Genomic DNA, 20,305 nt, shown 5'->3' with positions numbered 1-20,305 from the left:
CACTCCAGGACCTTGAAATGCTTCTTACGAAGCCACTCCTTCGTTGCCCGGGCGGTGTGTTTGGGATCATTGTCATGCTGAAAAACCCAGCCACGTTTCATCTTCAATGCCCTTGCTGATGGAAGGAGGTTTTCACTCAAAATCTCACGATACATGGCCCCATTCATCCTTTCCTTTACACGGATCAGTCGTCCTGGTCCCTTTGCAGAAAAACAGCCCCAAAGTATGATGTTTCCACCCCCATGCTTCACAGTAGGTATGGTGTTCTTTGGATGCAACTCAGCATTCTTTGTCCTCCAAACACAACGAGTTGAGTTTTTACCAAAAAGTTATATTTTGGTTTCATCTGACATTCTCCCAATCTTCTTCTGGATCATCCAAATGCTCTCTAGCAAACTTCAGACGGGCCTGGACATGAACTGGCTTAAGCAGGGGGACACGTCTGGCACTGCAGGATTTGAGTCCCTGGCGGCGTAGTGTGTTACTGATGGTAGGCTTTGTTACTTTGGTCCCAGCTCTCTGCAGGTCATTCACTAGGTCCCCCCGTGTGGTTCGTGGATTTTTGCTCACCGTTCTTGTGATCATTTTGACCCCACGGGGTGAGATCTTGCGTGGAGCCCCAGATCGAGGGAGATTATCAGTGGTCTTGTATGTCTTCCATTTCCTAATAATTGCTCCCACAGTTGATTTCTTCAACCCAAACTGCTTACCTATTGCAGATTCAGTCTTCCCAGCCTGGTGCAGGTCTACATTTTTGTTTCTGGTGTCCTTTGACAGCTCTTTGGTCTTGGCCATAGTGGAGTTTGGAGTGTGACTGTTTGAGGTTGTGGACAGGTGTCTTTTATACTGATAACAAGTTCAAGCAGGTGCCATTAATACAGGTAACGAGTGGAGGACAGAGGAGCCTCTTAAAGAAGAAGTTACAGGTCTGTGAGAGCCAGAAATCTTGCTTGTTTGTAGGTGACCAAATACTTATTTTCCACCATAATTTGCAAATAAATTCATTAAAAATCCTACAATGTGATTTTCTGGATTTTTTTTCTCATTTTGTCTGTCATAGTTGAAGTGTACCTATGATGAAAATTACAGGCCTCTCTCATCTTTTTAAGTGGGAGAACTTGCACAATTGGTGGCTGACTAAATACTTTATTGCCCCACTGTATATGGCTATCGGTAGTTGTTTAGCTAGCTTACTTAGCTAGTTAGTGAGACAGTTAGCTTACTACATAGCTAGCTAAGTTAGCAAAGAGAAAAATAATTAGATTTCCCCCCACTGTAATACAGTAGTATGTTTGCCAGAAATACACAATATGGGTTTCAGTAGATTAACTAAAGTTAGCTAGCTAGCTAGGTGGCTTTCTGGAAAAATAACTTACTTAGCTAGGCACTATATTTGTCATCTGCCCTCTTGGTGCTGGCATCGGCTGTAGCTGGACTTCTAACATTAGCTAAATCCAACTCTTTATTTAGAATCCTCTTCACTATATTCCGGTTGAAACATGTATGGTTGAATGTCACCATGTAGGTAAAAGATGCTCCATCGTCAAATTCATGTTGAAATGTGACTGCTTGTATATTTAGAAATGAATCTGCCGATAGGAATATCGCTGAAAGACTTCTTGTTTTTTTATTGAAAAAGGACAACCCCCCCCCCCCCCCCCCCCCCCCCAATACACCGGAAGTCTTCATTGGTTGTATCATTCAGCGTGTGAATCCCTGACCTGCCTTCCTCCAGGGCAATTACATCTCACTGTCCTCGAAATGCCGCAGACATAATGAAAACAAGCCCAGATTCCCCCCAGGGTGAAATTCCCCTTTAATACACGCTCCTCCGGCTCAGCGTCTCTGGCTCCAGAGACGTGCTCCGACCCCCAACTCTCTGTCATGTGCGTAGGGAAATAGATCAAGCGTATAGAGAAGAAGAAAAACATATTTAGAACTGATAATTGATTGCAATAATGAATGCAATTAATTGATTATTGAATGTTAGGATGGACACAGATTTGTAGAACCAAAACATACACAGCCTCTGCTCAACAAACTCGGACTCGAGAACAAATCGTTGGGGGGGGGGCTGCAGTTCACGAATGACATTGTGCTTATCACCCTCACGGCAGTCATTTAAGAGTCCTTCACAATCTAGACCGGTTGCGGCCACAACCACACCTCATTTCAAATGTATGAAGAAATAGGCTAATCTTATTTGTATGCCTAATCTACATTGTTTATAGCACACGTTTACATGTCTCAGTCACAAATGACAGCTCCAATAAGCCCGCTATGGTGAACGAGATGTGAACAAGAGACTTGTCGAATTATGACTCTTTCGATTTTTCAGTTAATCGCTCGGTGTTAGAGGGTCCTGTGTGCTCTGGGCATTACTGACTCAAATTAACGAAATGAGTCGAACAATTTGTTCTTTTGACTGAACGAGTTGAAAAAAATCTTAGTCAATAAAAGAGACAAACTTCCCATCACTACCTTGCACACCCCCTTTCCCTATCTCTCTCTCAGAGAGGAAAAAAAATAATCCTATTGTTCCTCCTTCCTCTCTTCTTTCTGATTGGCATGACTCCCTCCTCATTCCCGTATGTATGTATGTGGGTGTGTGTGTTTGTGTGTGTATGTGAGAGAGAGTGTGTGTGCGTGTGAGAGAGTATGTGTGTGCGTGTGAGAGAGTGTGTGTGTGTGTGTGTGGTAAGACGGCATGCCTGCGTGTGTGTGCTGGTCCACGTGTGTGTTCTGGGAGTGTGTCTCAGAGAGAGCTTCTGTAGCAGTTCCTTTTCCCCAATGCCTCATTACCACTTCTTAGGCATAGTAATTACTAGGTGACACAGGTCCCAGCAAGCCCTCTGCGCAAACACAAACACTAGCGTTGCCAGAGAGGGCAATTAAATCACAATCATCTCCATTACTCTTCACTTGAGGACATGTTTGCAGAAAAGCGGAGCGATTAAGGGACTTAACAGTTACACTTTGAAGTATTCTATTTTTTTAAGCATATAAGATTAGGTTTTTATAATTCATAGATTATCTTTATATATATTTTTTTGTTGTATGTACATTTGTTCATTTGTACATATACAAAAACAAAATGGCATTGGAAAATGGTGTTTCCCCCTGCCTCTTCCTCTCTGCTGGAAGGAAAGCGAGCCTGCGTCCCACCCTGTTCCATATTTGGTGCACTACTTTTGACCAGGGCCCATAGGGTTCTGGTCAAAGGTAGCGCACTATATCGGAATAGGGTGCCATTTGGGACACAGCCCGTGCCTCTAACGTGTGCGGTTGTCTCTCAGACCGACATGGATTAGTAGACACCGACCGCAGACTGACCACTGTAGGAGCACATCTTCAGCTAGAGCTCTAGTGCCGATGGCCTCACTGTCCAAGTGTCCAATTGAGATCCACAGAATGTAGCCACTAGCCAACACAGAAAGAGTGACAGCACATGAGATATAGATACACACAGGCAAGAGAAGGGACTGCTACAGGGAGTATCCCACAAACCAAGGTCACAAGGACGGTGGAAGTCCATGATCCATGGGAGAAATCTCGGTAACACTTTACTTGACACCCAGCGCCATAACATGTTATGACACGGTCATTACCATGTCATAATATGTCATAACACTGTCATGACACATATATTTAGACCTGTGTTGACATATATTGCGTTATTCTATGGCTGGTTATGACAGCTACATAAGAGTGTCAAAACTCACATAACCTACCACACAAGGCAAAACATTCCATTACACCATAGCCTACGTGTCAACAGTATGTTTATATTGTAAACTCAGCAAAAGAAGAAACATCCCTTTTTCAGAACAGTGTCTTTCAAAACTAATTCGTAAAAATCCAAATAACTTCACAGATCTTCATTGTAAAGGGTTTAAACACTTTTTCCCATATTTGTTCAATGAACCATAAACAATGAATGAACATGCACCTGGGGAACGGTCGTGAAGACACTAACAGCTTACAGACGGTAGGCAATTAAGGTCACAGTTATGAAAACTTAGGACACTAAAGAGGCCTTTCTACTGACTCTGAAAAACACAAAAATAAAGATGCCCAGGGTCCCTGCTCATCTGTGTGAACGTGCCTTAGGCATGCTGCAAGGAGGCATGAGGACTGCAGATGTGGCCAGGGCAATACATTTCAATGTCCGTACTGTGAGACGCCTAAGACAGCGCTACAGGGAGACAGGACAGCCAGCTGATCATCCTCGCAGTGGCAGACCACGGGTAACAACACCTTCACAGGACCGGTACATCCGAACATCACACCTGCGGGACAGGTACAGGATGGCAACAACAACTGCTGAGTTACACCATGAACGCACACTTCCTCCATCAGTGCTCAGACTGTCCGCAATAGAATGAGAGAGGCTGGACTGAGGGCTTGTAGGCCTGTTGTAAGGCAGGTCCTCACCAGATATCACCGGCAACAACGTCGCCTATGGGCACAAACCCACCGTCACTGGTCCAGACAGGACTGGCAAAAAGTGCTCTTCACTGACGAGTCGCGGTTTTGTCTCACCAGGGGTGATGGTCGGATTTGCGTTTATCATCGAAGGAATGAGTGTTACACTGAGGCCTGTACTCTGGAGTGGGATCGATTTGGAGGTGGAGGGTCCGTCATGGTCTGAGGCGGTGTGTAAAAGCATCATCGGACTGAGCTTGTTGTCATTGCAGGCAATCTCAACGCTGTGTGTTACAGGGAAGATATCTTCCTCCCTCATGTGGTACCCTTCCTGTAGGCTCATCCTGACATGACCCTCCAGCATGGCCACCAGCCATACTGCTCGTTCTGTATGTGATTTTCTGCAAGACAGGAATGTAAGTGTTCTGCCATGGCCAGCGAAGAGCCCGGATCTCAATCCCATTGAGCACGTCTGGGACCTGTTGGATCGGAGGGTGAGGGCTAAGGCCATTCCCCCCCAGAAATGTCTGGGAACTTGCAGGTGCCTTGGTGGAAGAGTGGGGTAACATCTCACAGCAAGAACTGGCAAATCTGGTGCAGTTGATGAGGAGGAGATGCACTGCAGTACTTAATGCAGCTGGTGGCCACACCAGATACTGACTGTTACTTTTGATTTTGACCCCCCCCTTTGTTCAGGGACACATTATTCCATTTCTGTTAGTCACATGTCTGTGGAACTTGTTCAGTTTATGTCTCAGTTGTTGAATCTTGTTATGTTCATACAAATATTTACACATGTTAAGTTTGCTGAAAATAAACGCAGTTGACAGTGAGAGGACGTTTATTTTTTTGCTGAGTTTATATATTTTGTTTTTAAATGATCATTGTTATTGCAAACATGTTGATGTCAGACATGCACCTACCCCAATGCTCTGTTGCTGATGAATGGGATGAATGAAGGAGCAGGACAAGACACCCTCTTTTTGACTGATGACTGATATAAGGGCATGTACGTGATAGGCCTATCTGGCTTATATGATTATGATGGTCGTAATGCTTCTTGACAGTGTCATAAAGTGTATTTTCTTAGTTCAAGTAAAGTGACACAGGATGGTCATAATGCTTCTTGACAGTGCCATAAAGTTACTTTAAAACAAAGGATTTAAGAAACACACTTTCAAACGAAAGGAAACTTATGGGCAGGGAAAAAACTAAATTGAATAAATGTGGGTTTTGGCACTCTTATAACCAGCCATAAAATAACACAATATATATCACAACATGTGTAACTGTATGGGTCATGACAGTGTTATGACCATATTATGACAGGTTATGACACGTTATGTCAGCTGTTATGACATATGACATGGTTATGAATGTGTCATGAAACTGGCTGTCAAGTAAAGTGTTACCGAAATCTCATGGGTGCAACTCAACTTAGAGTGCAACTGTATCCATGTCTAGTTGTGTGGGCTAAAGCTTGAATTAAACTGGAGGATACTAAGGTGGAGGGACCAAGGGTAGTTGGTAGATGAACCCATGTAAAATACAGTATGTAGGCCTATACCACTTTGCCCCAACAGCCCCCCTCTCCTCTCTACCTCTGCCGTGCCTATACCTCATCCCTTCTTTCTCCATGACAAGTCTCTCTCTACCTCCTCTACTTCCTCCTATAGCGCCACGTTGAACTCAGTGACCAGGAAGTCCACGTGGTCCCTCTCGTTGGTCTTGAAGGCCTCTGCGATGAGGCGTGCGGCGTCCCTGTGCTCCCGGCCCCTCAGGGAAATCCCGTTCACCTCCAGGATCACCTGACCCACCCGCAGCTGCCCGCAGTTATGCGCCGAACCGCCCCTCTGAGAGAAAGAAAGAGATTGGGGGAGGAGAGAGAGAGCGAGAGAGAGGAAGACCAACAAAATGAGTGATAAAGAGAGCACAAACAGATGTCAAATGCTCGTTGGCGATTGGTCACCATTACAACTGCTAACGAACCAGGAGGCAAAAGGACCTTTGTGATCTCATCTCTCACCACAGTTCCAGTCCCTTAAATCTCATGCATTATCAGCATGATTATCACTATACGTTCTGTTATTTAGAGCATTATTGGTTCTCTTTTTTTACTGAGCCGGCCACAATTACCCCCGGCCACTGGAGCGACATGGAGATGGCTGTGATAGGGACTGCAGCAGCAGCAGCTCAGGGTGCGTGGTATGGAGTGATAGTGGCCGCAGCGGCGCCTTCACTCTACAGGGCTACTGGCCTGGAACGTTCACCACATCGTGGACTGCGCTGACCTGGGAGACTGAAGCTACAAGAGGAAAACTAACGTTACTACTAAAATACTATTGTAGTGCTGTACAGGGCCCGGGGAGCACCAGACGGACCTAGATATGATTCCCAAATGTATCATCCTGAATGAAACAAACGTCTTCGGTGTTGTGAACGGGGGTGAACACTCTATATGTGTATATGTGTGAGTAAGCAATCGTTCAGGAATGTTGCTAGGGTATGATGTTAGCCCTGTTTACAGTGATTGATAAGGCTTGTAGCTCTGAGTCCGGGACAAAGTGTGTGTCCCAAGGATGTGCTTTGGTCAAAGGTAGTGCACTACATAGGAAACAAGGAGCCATTCGGGACGCATAGTTCTATAGGTGATTTCGAGCCAATTAACGCCCAGTCCCATATTAACCTCGCTGATAATGGCATGGGTTCTTCACTGGAGCTACAGTGGAATGGGAGAGGTTATGATTGGACCATCCGACCCCCCCCCCCCCCCCCCCCAACTAATATCGATGCTGATGAGGCCGTGTCCCCGGTGACTGATTGTGGACACTGTGATGTCATAGTAGGGGAGCGTGGCAGCGCCACGTTGATATGAAAATCAGCCTGGTTGGCGAGCACGCTCGGATACTTTGTGCCGAATCCCAACTCCTAAGATAGTGAAAAGCGGGGAAAAAAGCACATAAATAAAGAGAAAGGAGGATGAGACAAAAGAGAGGAGAGCACGTCCATATATCATGGCTCATGCATTTTGTCTGTGCATTTCCATTACAGCCGTTGATGAGGAGAGCTACGGTCCTGGAATTAAAACCCACTCATGCCTGTCTGTCGCTAGCCCGCCTCTCTCTCTCTCTCTTCCTCCCCTATCTCCTCTTCTCTGCACCCTTTCTCAGTCCGCGTCCCCTTTATTATTAACACAGTATAACATATTCTCTTCTGTCTCTGTATATCTCTCACCCCTCCCTCTCTCCCCCTCCCTCTCTTGCTCTCTTTGATTTTGAATATGCTGATTTCCCAGCAAGAGCCTTTGTCGCTCTCCTCGCAATCAGTGGCTCTTTTATTTTTCATTAGCCTTTCACGCCGGTCTCACCAAAGCATCTTTCGAGCTGGGGCTTTCAGTGGTTCACTGAACTCCAGAGAACAGCACAGCTCCCTCCCCAGCCCTCCTCTCTCCTCAGTCTTTATGCTAATAAATAGAGGCACAGACAAATCAGAGCAGAACAGAGCTACAGCCAGACTCACTGTTATTACCCTCAGCTTCTTATAGCTGTGGCCTTCAGCCAAGGTGGCAACACTTTTATTCCACATAATGGTCAGTGCTCTCAGTGGATGTACTCTTTCAGGTAAAGGGAGAGAACATGCTCAACTTGTATCTTCTTGCGTAAACAAGTGAAAGGGTGCTTGGAACAAGTCAAAAACATTTTTGATGTACTCTTAGAGTAGTCCATTCATGTCAAGCACCTGGCAAGGGTAAAAGGCGAAAGGGTGATTCCAACGCCAGCGTAGCCCGATAACATTTGGGGTATCTCAGATTGTTCTGGCCACTTTCACGTATAAACTTAATTGGGAGGGAGGATGTTTGATCTGCTTTTGATATTCGTACCACTTTTTTATTTATCATGATGAAAGTGGCCATTTTAGTCCCTTACCTCCTGTAAGTCCCTATGATCCGAGAACTGTACATGATACAGATAACATCTTGGTGACATTATACTGTTCTAACATATGTAGTATGTCTAGATTCAGAAATAAAAATGTTCACATTAATTTATTCAACATGAAATATATTAATAGTAACATCTCAAGAGTACAATTTTGGATTTTTGGATTTTTAAGACATTATTAGGAACAATATACGTACTCTACAAGTACATCACATTTCCAGAGAGGCTGGAAAGTTCTGATCCATTTTATGAGCACCACCATATTTGAGAGCACATAAGAAGTATAATGTCACCAAGATGTTGTCTGTTTCATGTACAGTTCACAGATCATAGGGTCAAACAGAAGGTATGCATAGGTCTAAAAAGCGCCTAAAATGGCCACTTTCATCATAAAAAAAAGAATGTGTGAAACAAATGTACAAAGCAGATCAAAACATCCTTCCTCCCAATGAAGTTTCTATGTCAGAATTGCCAGAACAATCCGAGATACCTAAAATATCTTCGGGCCATCTTGAACTAGCCCCCAACAGACATCTTACCTTACCTTATGTTCGACCCTGTTGCTATGGCTACTGCAATATTTGAAGCTAAACCCCTCCCTCTTTGCAGCAGTTTCTCGCTAGCATACCAACACAGAACGTGCCATATGTGGAGCGGAAGGTAGCCTAGTGGTTCGAGAGGTTAGAGCATTGGGTCAGTAACCGAAAGGTGGCTAGTTTGAATCCCAGAGCCGACAAGTTGAAACATCTGTCGATGTGCCCTTGAGCAAGGCACTTAACCCTGATTGCTCCAGGATTGCCATTGAATGGCAGACCCTGGCTGTGACCCCACTCTCTGAGGGTGACACATTTGTGTTCTAAAGGATATAAACCTATAAAAGCTCTCAGTTTGAGTTCTCTACTTCCAGCATGTAAACGCAGACTGATCTCACAGAGGCTGTGCTGCGTAGCCATTTCGAAGAGGAGGCGGCACGGACCAATGAGAGCTCAGAGTCGCAGAACAGTACCATGGTTGGATCATTTCTGACAGGTGCAGGGGATTGCCTGGCAAACTGTCATTTCGGAGATGACTTGAGATGGAGGGATTTTAGGCTGTTTGACACCCACCTGTATGGTGACGATGCGTGGCAGGGGCTGGCGAGTGTTGGCACCCCCTTCGATGGCGATGCCGAGGGTGCTGGCACTCTTTGCCACCCTCACTAGTGTGGAGGTGGGCTCCAAGAGACCCGGCTGCAAAAAGACAGAGAGAGAGGGTGGATAACATAACTCAGCTTTTTTACTCAAATATTCACCTTGGAGAGCCTGGTCTGCCTGGTCTGACCATGTACACTTTTCTTTTGCACCTTTGTTACCTATTGGTCCACCCATTCAGTTTGGAACGAATCAACAATTTCCCTTCCACCTAACCACCAATCAGCAATAAGCATAAAGGGACAGGCAGGGGACACGAGAGACCTCTACTGCAGTATGAGATGTGATTGAATGGATGAGAAATCATTGAAAGGACACAGAAATGAATCAATGAGCAAAGAAAGAAAAACAATGTGCACAAAGAGAGAAGAAATCACAGTTAGGATTGAGAACGAGCTCCAAGACAAAGGGAGCAGTGACAGAAGACAACTCGGCTCTATTTCTCCTCTTGTCATCCCTCACTTTCGGCTCCCCCCCATCCATCATCCATCCATCCATTCATCCACCCATCCATCCATTCAACCCTCCATCCATCTCCCTCTTTTCTCTCTCTGTGTCTTCTCTCTTCCCGCTGGTGTGTCCTCCTCACCGGTTTGGTGGGGGTGTCCCCTCCTGCCCCCTGGGGATGTCGTGGGGGGCGTATGCGGGCGGGACGGGGACTGCTTTCCTTGCTGAAACGCCCTGACTCGCCAATGTCCACGCCGCTGTCCTCGCTCAGCGTCTGTCCACTGTCTGACAGCTGGGACAGGTTGGCACCTGGGGGGTGGGGGGATGGGTGCAGGAGGTTAGAGACTGGCACAGGGACACACTCAGGTAGAAACACATACACCCATGAGTACACATAGACATGCACTTCCTCTTATTTGTGTAACCAATCCTTTGCGTCCAAATCAGCTCTCATGGTTTTCGGAGTCCAACTTCCAACCTCCTCCCTTCAGTAATCCTGGCTGTCCCCCATGCCTCTTACCTCGTGCCTGGGGCAGTGACCGCACCTCGTTGACATCAGACTCTGCATTGGGCCTATGGACCTCCACCATGACAAAGTGCTGTTTGTTGGAGCCAGGGGAGGACTTGTCCTGGCTGTGGGGAAGTGGAGGCGGTGCGGATGGGGCAGTGAGCGGCGGCGGAGGGGGTGGAGATGGAGAGGGGGCGGCAGGCTTGGTGGTCCTAGTAGGGGACTGGACTCGGGGGAAGGGGCCTATAGGGTGCTTGTTGACCATGGAGAGCTGGGCAGTTGTCATCTCCTTCTTAGGGGGGGCAGAGGGGTCCTTCTTCGGGGGGACTGAGGGATCCTTTTTGGGGGGGACCTTGGGTGAGGAGGGGGGTCCTTGCTCCCCCCTCTGGTCAATGTGGGGGTTACGGGAGGGGGCGGTGAAGTAGAGCCCAGAATGGGAGGATTCGGAGGAGGGAAGCTTTTTGACCTGGTCCCGTCTGCTGGGGCGTCTCTGCACCCCTGGAGGGGGTGGAGGTTTGAAGGTGGGGGGAGATTCGGACGTGGAGTGCACCTCATCCTAAGGTAAGAGGAGAACAAATAAATCACATTCCCCTCATCCCACAAAACACTCATATACCATAGCACATCTCATCATTCCACACACACACACACACACACACACACACACACACACACACACACACACACACACACACACACACACACACACACACACACACACACACACACACAACACCAACTGTCACGCCACAACTGAATTAGTCAGGCCAGGACTCAGTTATGGTCTTTGTGTAACCTCAGGCTACACCTTCCCAGTCCGCGGCAACAAGCTCTCCCCTCCAACCAAAACCAACGGTGAAATGAACAACGAAAACAGCAACATGAGTGGCCAGAGAATGAATGAAGTGATTGGTAAAAAAAAATGATAAGAGAAAGCAATCAGAACTAACACAAATATGTTCTGGCTGAATGGAGTTCAAGTGTTTTTAAGACTCTTCAAGTCTCTGCTTTCTGTGTCCCACATTACATCGCCTTGGAACCAACACAACCTCCCATCAACATCGGTTACCGTTGCTCTGGTAACCGTGGTAGGTGATTATAGCTTTTACCTCAGGTGTCAAACAGAGAACTAGTTCCTCCTTAGTAAGGAGGGAGGAGAAAGAGGAGGAAGAAGAGGAGGAACAGGAAGAAGGTGTGAACTAATATCTGTCTGTAAACAGACTCTTCCACAAGAAAGAAAGGGATGAAGGGTATATATATACACATATAATGTTGTTTAATATATATATATACAGTTCTAGTCAAAAGTTTGGACACTACCTACCCATTCCACGGTTTTTCTTTATTTTTACTATTTTCTACATTGGAGAAGAATAGTGAAGAAATCAGAACTATGACATAACACATATGGAATCATGTAGTAACCAAAAAAGTGTTAAACAAATCAAAATGTATTTTATATTTGAGATTCTCCAAAGTAGCCACCCTTTGCCTTGATGACAGCTTTGCACTCTTGGCATTCTCTCTACCAGCTTCATGAGGTAGTCACCTGGATTTAATTTCAATTAACAGGTGTGCCTTGTTAAAAGTTAATTTGTGGAATTTCTTTCCTTCGTAATGCATTTGAGCCAATCGGTTGTGTTGTGACAATGTAGGGGTGGTATACAGAAGATAGCCCTATTTGGTAAAAGACCGAGTCCATCATTACTTTAAGACATGAAGTCAGTCACTCTGGAATAGTTCAACAACTTTGAAAGTTTCTCCAAGTGCAGTTGCAAAAACCATCGAGCGCTATGAGGAAACTGGCTCTCATGAGGACCGCCACAGGAAAGGAAGACCCAGAGTTACCTCTACTGCAGAGGATAAGTTCATTAGAATTACCAGCCTCAGAAATTGCAGCCCAAATAAATGCTTCACAGAGTTCAGGTAACAGACACATCTCAACATCAACTGTTCAGAGGAGGCTGCATGAATCAGGTATTCGTGATCGAATTGCTGCAAAGAAATCACTACTAAAGGACACCAATAATAAGAAGAGACTTGCTTGGGCCAAGAAACATGAGCAATAGACATTAGACAGGTGGAAATCTGTCCTTTGGTCTGATAAATCCAGATTTGAGATTTTTGGTTCCAACCACTGTGTCTTTGTGAGACGCAGAGTAGGTGAACGGATGATCTCCGCATGTGTGGTTCCCACCGTGAAGCATGGAGGAGGAGGTGTAATGGTGTGGGGGTGCTTTGCTGGTGACACTGTCTGTGATTTATTTAGAATTCAAGGCATACTTATCCAGCATGGCTACCACAGCATTCTGCAGAGATACGCCATCACATTTGGTTTGTGCTTAGTGGGACTATCATTTGTTTTTCAACAGGACAATGACCAAACACACCTCCAGCCTGTGTAAGGGCCATTTGACCAAGGGGAGTGATGGAGTGCTGCAACAGATGACCTGACCTTCACAATCACCCGACCTCAACCCAATTCAGATGGTTTGGGATGAGTTGGATCGCAGAGTGAAGGAATAGCCACCAACAAGTGCTCAGCATATGTGGGAACTCCTTCAAGACTGTTGGAAAAGCATTCCAGGTGAATCTGGTTGAGAGAATGCCAAGAGTGTGCAAAACTGACATCAAGGCAAAGGGTGGCTACTTTGAAGAATCTAAAATCTAAAATATATTTTGATTTCTTTAACACCCATATGTGTTATTTCATAGTTCTGATGTCTTCCCTATTATTCTACAATGTAGAAAATAGTCAATATAAAGAAAAACCCTTGAATGAGTAGGTGTGTCCAAACTTTTGACTGGTACTGTATGTATACTGTCACTCCCTGACCTTAGAGATCCTTTTTATGTCTCTATTTTGTTTTGGTCAGGGTGTGATTTGGGTGGGCATTCTATGTTCTGTAATTCTAGGTTTTGTATTTCTTTGTTTCTGGCTGAGTGTGGTTCCCAATCAGAGACAGCTGTCTATCATTGTCTCTGATTGGGGATCATACTTAGGCTGCCCTTTTCCCTCTTTCTGTGTGGGATCTTATTCTTTGTTTGTGTGCAGGGAGTTTGTACATCGAAGCTGTTCGGTCGTTGTATTCTTTATTGTTTTGTCCTGTTTTAGTTTCACTTCGTGATTAAATTATGTGGAACTCTAAGAACGCTGCGCCTTGGTCTCTTCCTTCCGACGGCACCCGTTACATATACTGTATATATATAAAACTGCATATCTGTTGTTTCCTCTCCCTCACTCAGCCTTGTTGTTTTTTGCCCTAACCCTCCATCCCTCCCTCCATCTTCTGCTCTGTCCATCTTAATGAGGTTGTGGGTCTGGGTCTTACTGCAAGGCTCACCAGAGATATGTCAGGCAGCGCATCCAGACTCTCCTGAGTATCCCCCCCATTACTCTCCACCGTACTGTCATTCTGAGAGAGAGAGGGGAAAAGAGAAAGAGGGGGGGGGGCATGAGGGGATAGAGAGAAGAGAGAGCGGAGGGGAGAGAGAGAGAAGAAAGACAGGGAGAGAGCAAGAGAGGAGGGAGAACGAGGGAGAGTACGTGAACAGATGACAAACACAGCTGCTTGTTTATCCCAAAGCAAATGTTGATCCAAATTGCATTTCGTAGGAGTTGTTCCATCTCTCCGTGGGAGGAAAAATAACTCAATATCATTCTAAATCTACCTTCCAATCTCAAAGTTTGGGAGGTAGATATAGAACAAACACACACCTCTTTACCTCTATATCGCACCTTCAAATCTCTAAGCTTGGAACGCAATACCACAGGTGGGTATTCAGCACAGACACACGGCACACAACAAAAAGTGCAAACACACGAATTGAAACCAAAGATATCTGCATGATGTTGTTCACTGTTAGTGAGTTCAGAGCAGCAGTGCCCTTCATTAAACTCTTCCTGTACCAAAACAAAACCCTACCAATTCAGCCTAATTATACACTCACTATTGCCACGGGGAGTACTTACCTCCATCTATCTTGCACATGTGCATGGTGAGAGGAAGCTGTTTATTTATATGTGTTCGTGTGTGACAGAGAGAGAGAGAGAGAGAGTGTGTGTGTGTATGTGAGTGCACACGCATTTGATCAGCTGTCAGTGTGTGTGTGTGTATGTGATTGGGTTTGTGACTGTACACCTCATTTTGTGTCTAGTTGATAAATCCAATGTTTGTGATCCCCCAGACTCACTAATCTCTACAAAACAGTAGCAGCAGCATTCAACTGTGACTCAAGCATAAACAACTATAAGCTGGGCCACAGTCCAGACCACACACATGCACACGCACACACACAAACAAACACATATACACATGCACACACACGAACACACACACATATACACACACAGGTCTGGAGGTCTGGCCTTGTCCATGGTGTACTATGGTAAGACAGCTGCAGCTTATCGCAACTGTCCAGAGTGTATTGAGTCTGTGTGTCTGTGTGTGTGCGCATATGCCTGTGTGTGTGTTTGCACATGCCTTGGTGTGTGTGTGTGTGTGTGTGTGTGTGTGTGTGTGTGTGTGTGTGTGTGTGTGTGTGTGTGTGTGTGTGTGTGTGTGTGTGTGTGTGTGTGTGTGTGTGTGTGTGTGTGTGTGTGTGTGTGTGTGTGTGTACGTGAATGCCTGTGTGTGTGTTTGAGTGTGTGTGTGTTTGAGTGTGACATAGCTAGCTGGTTAATAGTGTTCTCTGGTTTGCGCCCCAGAAGGAGACATCAATAGTGGACAGGCCAGCAGCAGCTTAGTCTGACTGTCTGTAATTACTCCTGCAGAAACAATGTGTGTGTATGCACTGCGAATAGGGAAACACATACACACACATGCATGCAAGCACACACCAGCATGCATGCTCATGTATGCCGAACGCACGCACACTCACATGCGCACATACGCAGACACACACAGTCTTGTTTTACTAACCTTGTGGGGGACACACAATTCAAAATTATATTGTCCCTAACCCCAAAACCTAACCCTACACCTACACCTAACCCTAACTCCTAACCCTAACTCCTAAAACTAATTATAACCTTAACCCTAAACTCCCTAGAAATAGCCTTTTTCATGGTGGGGACCGGCAAAACGTCCCCACAAGTATATGTCCACACACATACAACACACACAGGGATACACAGAAATGTTCAAAGGACAGTCACATCAACAGAAAAAGTTATATCCATTGTCTTTATGCAACCTGACAAATGAATACAGACTAAAGCACTCCAAACTGTATTCACTTCAAAATTAGAGGCAGAGAATCACTGCAAATCGATGTAAAATAAGAGAATTGGCAACAACTCCTACCTCCATCATATCTATCAACCACAGCAGTCTTTCCTGGGGGTTTGAAAAGGGAGGGGGGAGTCGGGGTTAAACGGAGGAAGTTTCTAGATAAATATGTCTCTTTCATCTCTAGTGAAGGGTTTAGGCCAGGGTTTTAAAAATACGTGGAATTTTCATTGTTGGACATAAAAGACTGTAAAAACACCAGAAAACCAGCTCCAAGTGATTTAAATTTAAGAAATCTGTTCCCAAGTATTCCCACGCATAATAGAGAGACGTGATATTATACAAAGGTAAGCAAGGTTTGAAATAATTATATTTCAGTCAATTTGCAGTCTACAAATTATTTGTAATTATGTTCTGGCCCCCTGTCCATCCGTTCCAGAAAGAAATCGTCCCACGGCTGGATCTAGTTAATGATCCCTGGTTTAAGCCCTTTCCAACTCAGCAGGGGTACAGTGCTCTCATCCCTGATTATGTCCCAAATGGCACCCTATTCCATATTTAGTGCATTACTTTTTAAGGGGCCTGGTCAAAAGTAGTGTACTATATAGGGAATAGAGTGACATTTGGGACACAGCACCTCTGTCCTGCAGAAACCCTTGTCCTTGCCCCATGCACTTCAAGTGCGATATGTCATCCTAACAGCTCTATCCTCTACAACCCATCAAACAGGGACACCTTCAAATCGGTCTGCTTCGAGACAAAAGTGACACCTAAAAATGAGGAGTGACTCAGACTCTCACAGACATACAGACAGACGGATGGACAGACGGCCAGACGGACACGGCAGCCTGACAGACAGACAAACATAGCCAGCCAGAGACAGAGCCAGACAGACAGTTTGAGTCCACTGCGGCCCAGCCTTCCTACCCGTGCTGAGCTGAGGGTGGTGGAGGTCATGTAGCTGGCTGACGAGGAGGCCAGGGTATCTGGGTAGGAAACCATGGAGAGGGAGTCAGGGTGGAGGGCGGCCGCACTGGCACCCCCCTGCCGGGCCTTCAAAGCCTGGATCTCGCGGCGCAGCACCATCCCATCGAAACGCTCCAGATCCTGGGGTGTCACCAGGCCACGCACCTCTGATAGCAGGGAGAACTAAAAGGAGGTTTGGGGGGGGGGGGGGGACAGGGTTCTAGAGTTATAGGGAGCTATAACATGCATCAGGAGACCATGAGGAATGCAGACCAACAAAACAACACTGTTTAAAGCACTTTACCAATTGTGAATTCAATACATTTGATAAATCATTGTTTTATATGAGGTGCAGGGCAAGGGCATTGACAGAAAGACAAGTGGCTTTCTAATATACTGAGAAAAACAGATGTCTGAGCAACCACAAAAGCCTTAACATAAATCACGGAAAGTCTCACAAAACTTGCCATTCAAGAGATGGATGTACAGAGAAAAGGCAAGCAATCACCATAAGCACTACGAGTGAGGGAACACAAGAACCCAACACACGATGCACCTCACAACAACGGACACACGCATGCACACACACACGAACACACGCAAAACACACCGGAATTTGTCTTTCTCTGTTACTTGCACACATGTATGCACACACAATTCTAAGTCTCTCTCTCTTGCGCTCTCGCGCTCTTTCTCTCAAACACAAACACGCACACTCACGCACACACACACATACAAACAAAAGATACCCACCCACACACCCACCCACACACACCCACCCCACGCTGTCTCTCCACAATCACTCCTCACCTTGGCGTGTGTGTTGAGCAATTCAAACAGGGCCATGACCAGTTGCTCCACCTCTATGTGTCCGTCTCGGTACTCCTCCACGTAGTAGCCCATGGTCTGCCTCTCTGTCTCCGTCAGCAGGTGGCGGGCCTGTTCCTCCAGCATGGCTCTGCTCTGGTTCACCAGGCTGGACAGGGTCACCTGGGAGCCCGCCACACCCTTATAGAACACCGGCTGGAAGGGCAGGGGGGAGAGGAGGATGGAGTGAGGAGGAGGGTTGGAAAAGGGACAAGGTGAGGGAGAAAGTGTGTGTGTGTGTGTGTATGTGGGTGAGAAGTAGGAAGGTGACACAGGCGAGACCCAGAGGTGAGGGGGGAGGTGTGTGTCAGGCAGGAAATGAGAAATGAGAAACAAAGGGACAGAAAAAGAACAAAGAGAGAGAAACCATGTACATGCATTTGTCATTGCTCATCATCCATCCATCCATCCCACCCACAGCTGGCGTGGAGGGGCCCGAATTCATACATACACACACACTCTCTCTCTCTCTCCTCGCTCTTCCTTGTCCTGTCTTTCTCCCTCTCTTCCTATCTCTCTTTCTCTCGCTCTCTGTATCTCCTCACAAGCAGCTTTTCTTTAATTAACTCCTTAATCAAAGACATCACTTCAAAGTCACCAGCCGCAAGGCTATGTGTAAGAGAGAGAAAGAGAAAAAAAGATGGGGAGAGGGAGAGGAGAGAAGAGAGAGAAGAGAGTGAAAGAGGAAAGAGAGAGAGAGAGATATGGGGAGAGAGAGTGAGAGAGAGAGAGAGGATAGGGAGGGAAGGAAGGAGAGAGGGGAAACTCACCCTCCTCCCCCACCTGCCCCAGACTCCTCATCCCAAACTCTTAACCACTCTCATTCGTCTGTGTTAGCCACCAGGTCTGGAGGAGTGAGGTGTTGCAGCCTTTGCCAAATATAAGTCCCTACCCCAAGGTGAAGCCACACTTAGGCAGTATCCTAATTAACTCTATGCTTACAACAAGCATTTACCTGAAGAATCCTATTGAAAAGTGCACATTGGTTGTGTCCCAAATGGCACCCTGATCCCCATAGAGCCCTGGTCAAAAGTAGTGCACTATGTAGGGAATATGGTGCCATTTGGGACACAGCCTGAGAGTATAGTTCAAACCTACAAGGTGTAAGAACAATAAATCCCTTAATGACAACTTATTTGATGGTTGTTAGGACATGTATGATGCCAACGATAATAATTAAAGAGATTAGCCTCTGAGACCCAGTTCTAACCTGTATCCCATGTTAAACTAAGACTCACAGGCTGACTACACCGTTTGCGTCACGTGCGCGAGCGTTGCAAAATACATTTAAAAATCTATATTATTCAATTATTGCACCCACGCCAACGAGCGTCTGTGTTGCCAAGGGCTAAAATAGAAGTCAGTTCTATTTGTGACGCAGATCGCGCTGCAAGTCCTGCCTCTCCCATCTCCTCATTGGTTTATAAAAGCAGGTACTGTGGCGGAAGAATCAGAATTAGTTGGGTAACATAGATAATTAAGATGTCTTATCTGCATAATATGCTTATGTGATATACTTGTTATTAGAATGTATCCCTTCGGACTCTGGTGTTGGCAGTTGCACTTCTTCCCTCAGCTGGGGCTCAGTCACCTGGGGCCCAGAGAGGGGAGAGGTCAGGCTTGTCTTTCACATGTCCCTGGTGCTATGCAGAATATCAGAAAGGGAAGAGGACAGGAGGGAACATTGTCTTCATATGTGAATGCGTCTACCTATTCTTAAACCATGTGAAGGGATGGCATAATTAATGGGGAACCAATTACTTGTCTCCACAATGTCTGTGCGCCAGTCACTCCCTCCATTGGCATTGGGGGATGTGTGTGGTAGTGTCTGAAACCATTGTATGTCATCTCTGATGGTGCACTTATCCTGGGTTAGTGTATGACCTAGAGGCTCACTCCCCTCAGTGAGCTTGTCAAGGCGTGTGGTTAAGAAGGGGTTTTACATGAGATGGGTGTATCTGGAGTTGACAATTGATTTATGCCATTGGATGAGTTGGTGTTTTTGTGCTATGAAGTACCAGGAACGGGATTGGAACCTCGTCTTAGGGACCAAACTGAACGATAATTTATAGCGAATGCTATCTGGCTACGGGATACTCCTTTCTCATTTAAAAAGTCTCCCCTTGTGACTCGTTCCAAACATCTGTGGTTTGTTATGTAGACTAGTGGGTGGATCTTTGCTATGAAAGATCTCAGTAACCTTTATGTTGCCGCTCTCAACGGATCATCAGAAACGGTGATTCGTCGACAAGCCATTGCTATTGCAAAGCTCTCACTATTAAAGATTTAGTTTAAGTATAACTCTGACTTGTGTGATAAGTTTGTCTCTCCTCATTTGATAGTAAAGAAATTAACCACCACAGTACCCACGTGCCATCTCCTCATTGGTTATACGAACGTGGGTGACTGAAAGACGAACGAGGTCGGTGACGGTAATGCACCTAATTTATGAAAGTTGCCAATCGCAATATAAAGTCCAGAGAAGAAAAAGCCTGGAAGGAGGAGAGATGACTAGAAACGATTCGGTTGACCGTTTTATTATGTGGATTAATTGTCGGAGTAGAGGACCTTGTGCATTTCAGGTAGAATACCAACTCAATGTTTATATCCCAGGACAAATTAGCTAGCAACAGCAAGCTAACTAAATAGGACAAATTAGCTAGCAAGTGCAAGCTAGCTAGCCAAATTGCCATAAATGTAATAAATGTAATTGGTTCAGAGTTTGTTTTG

At 45.8% G+C, this 20,305-nt stretch overlaps 1 protein-coding gene across 1 annotated transcript; it reads right to left on the bottom strand.

Moving 5' to 3' along the window:
* Positions 1-1,669: 1,669 nt before the first annotated feature.
* LOC139551833 (whirlin-like) lies at positions 1,670-18,376 on the bottom strand. Its single transcript, XM_071363198.1, has 8 exons — positions 18,359-18,376; positions 17,519-17,731; positions 16,670-16,891; positions 13,856-13,927; positions 10,524-11,067; positions 10,146-10,312; positions 9,473-9,595; positions 1,670-6,278 (listed from the first exon to the last, which is right to left on the bottom strand). Exons 1-8 carry the CDS (start codon positions 18,374-18,376, stop codon positions 6,096-6,098), a joined length of 1,542 nt encoding a protein of 513 aa, XP_071219299.1. The 3' UTR covers positions 1,670-6,095.
* Positions 18,377-20,305: the final 1,929 nt, after the last annotated feature.

The sequence above is a fragment of the Salvelinus alpinus genome, chromosome 24 (genome assembly GCF_045679555.1).
Source record: "Salvelinus alpinus chromosome 24, SLU_Salpinus.1, whole genome shotgun sequence".
NCBI classification, from domain to species: Eukaryota; Metazoa; Chordata; class Actinopteri; order Salmoniformes; family Salmonidae; genus Salvelinus; species Salvelinus alpinus.
Note: the sequence above shows the minus strand (reverse complement) of the source record. Positions and strands in the feature narration are given on the sequence as shown.

Coding starts and splice junctions, on each gene's coding strand:
- LOC139551833 (XM_071363198.1), bottom strand. Junction 13,928..16,669: donor CCACCCTCAGCTCAGCACGG/GTAGGAAGGCTG, acceptor TCTCTCTCTCAG/AATGACAGTACGGTGGAGAG. Junction 9,596..10,145: donor GGGACACCCCCACCAAACCG/GTGAGGAGGACA, acceptor GTCTTTTTGCAG/CCGGGTCTCTTGGAGCCCAC.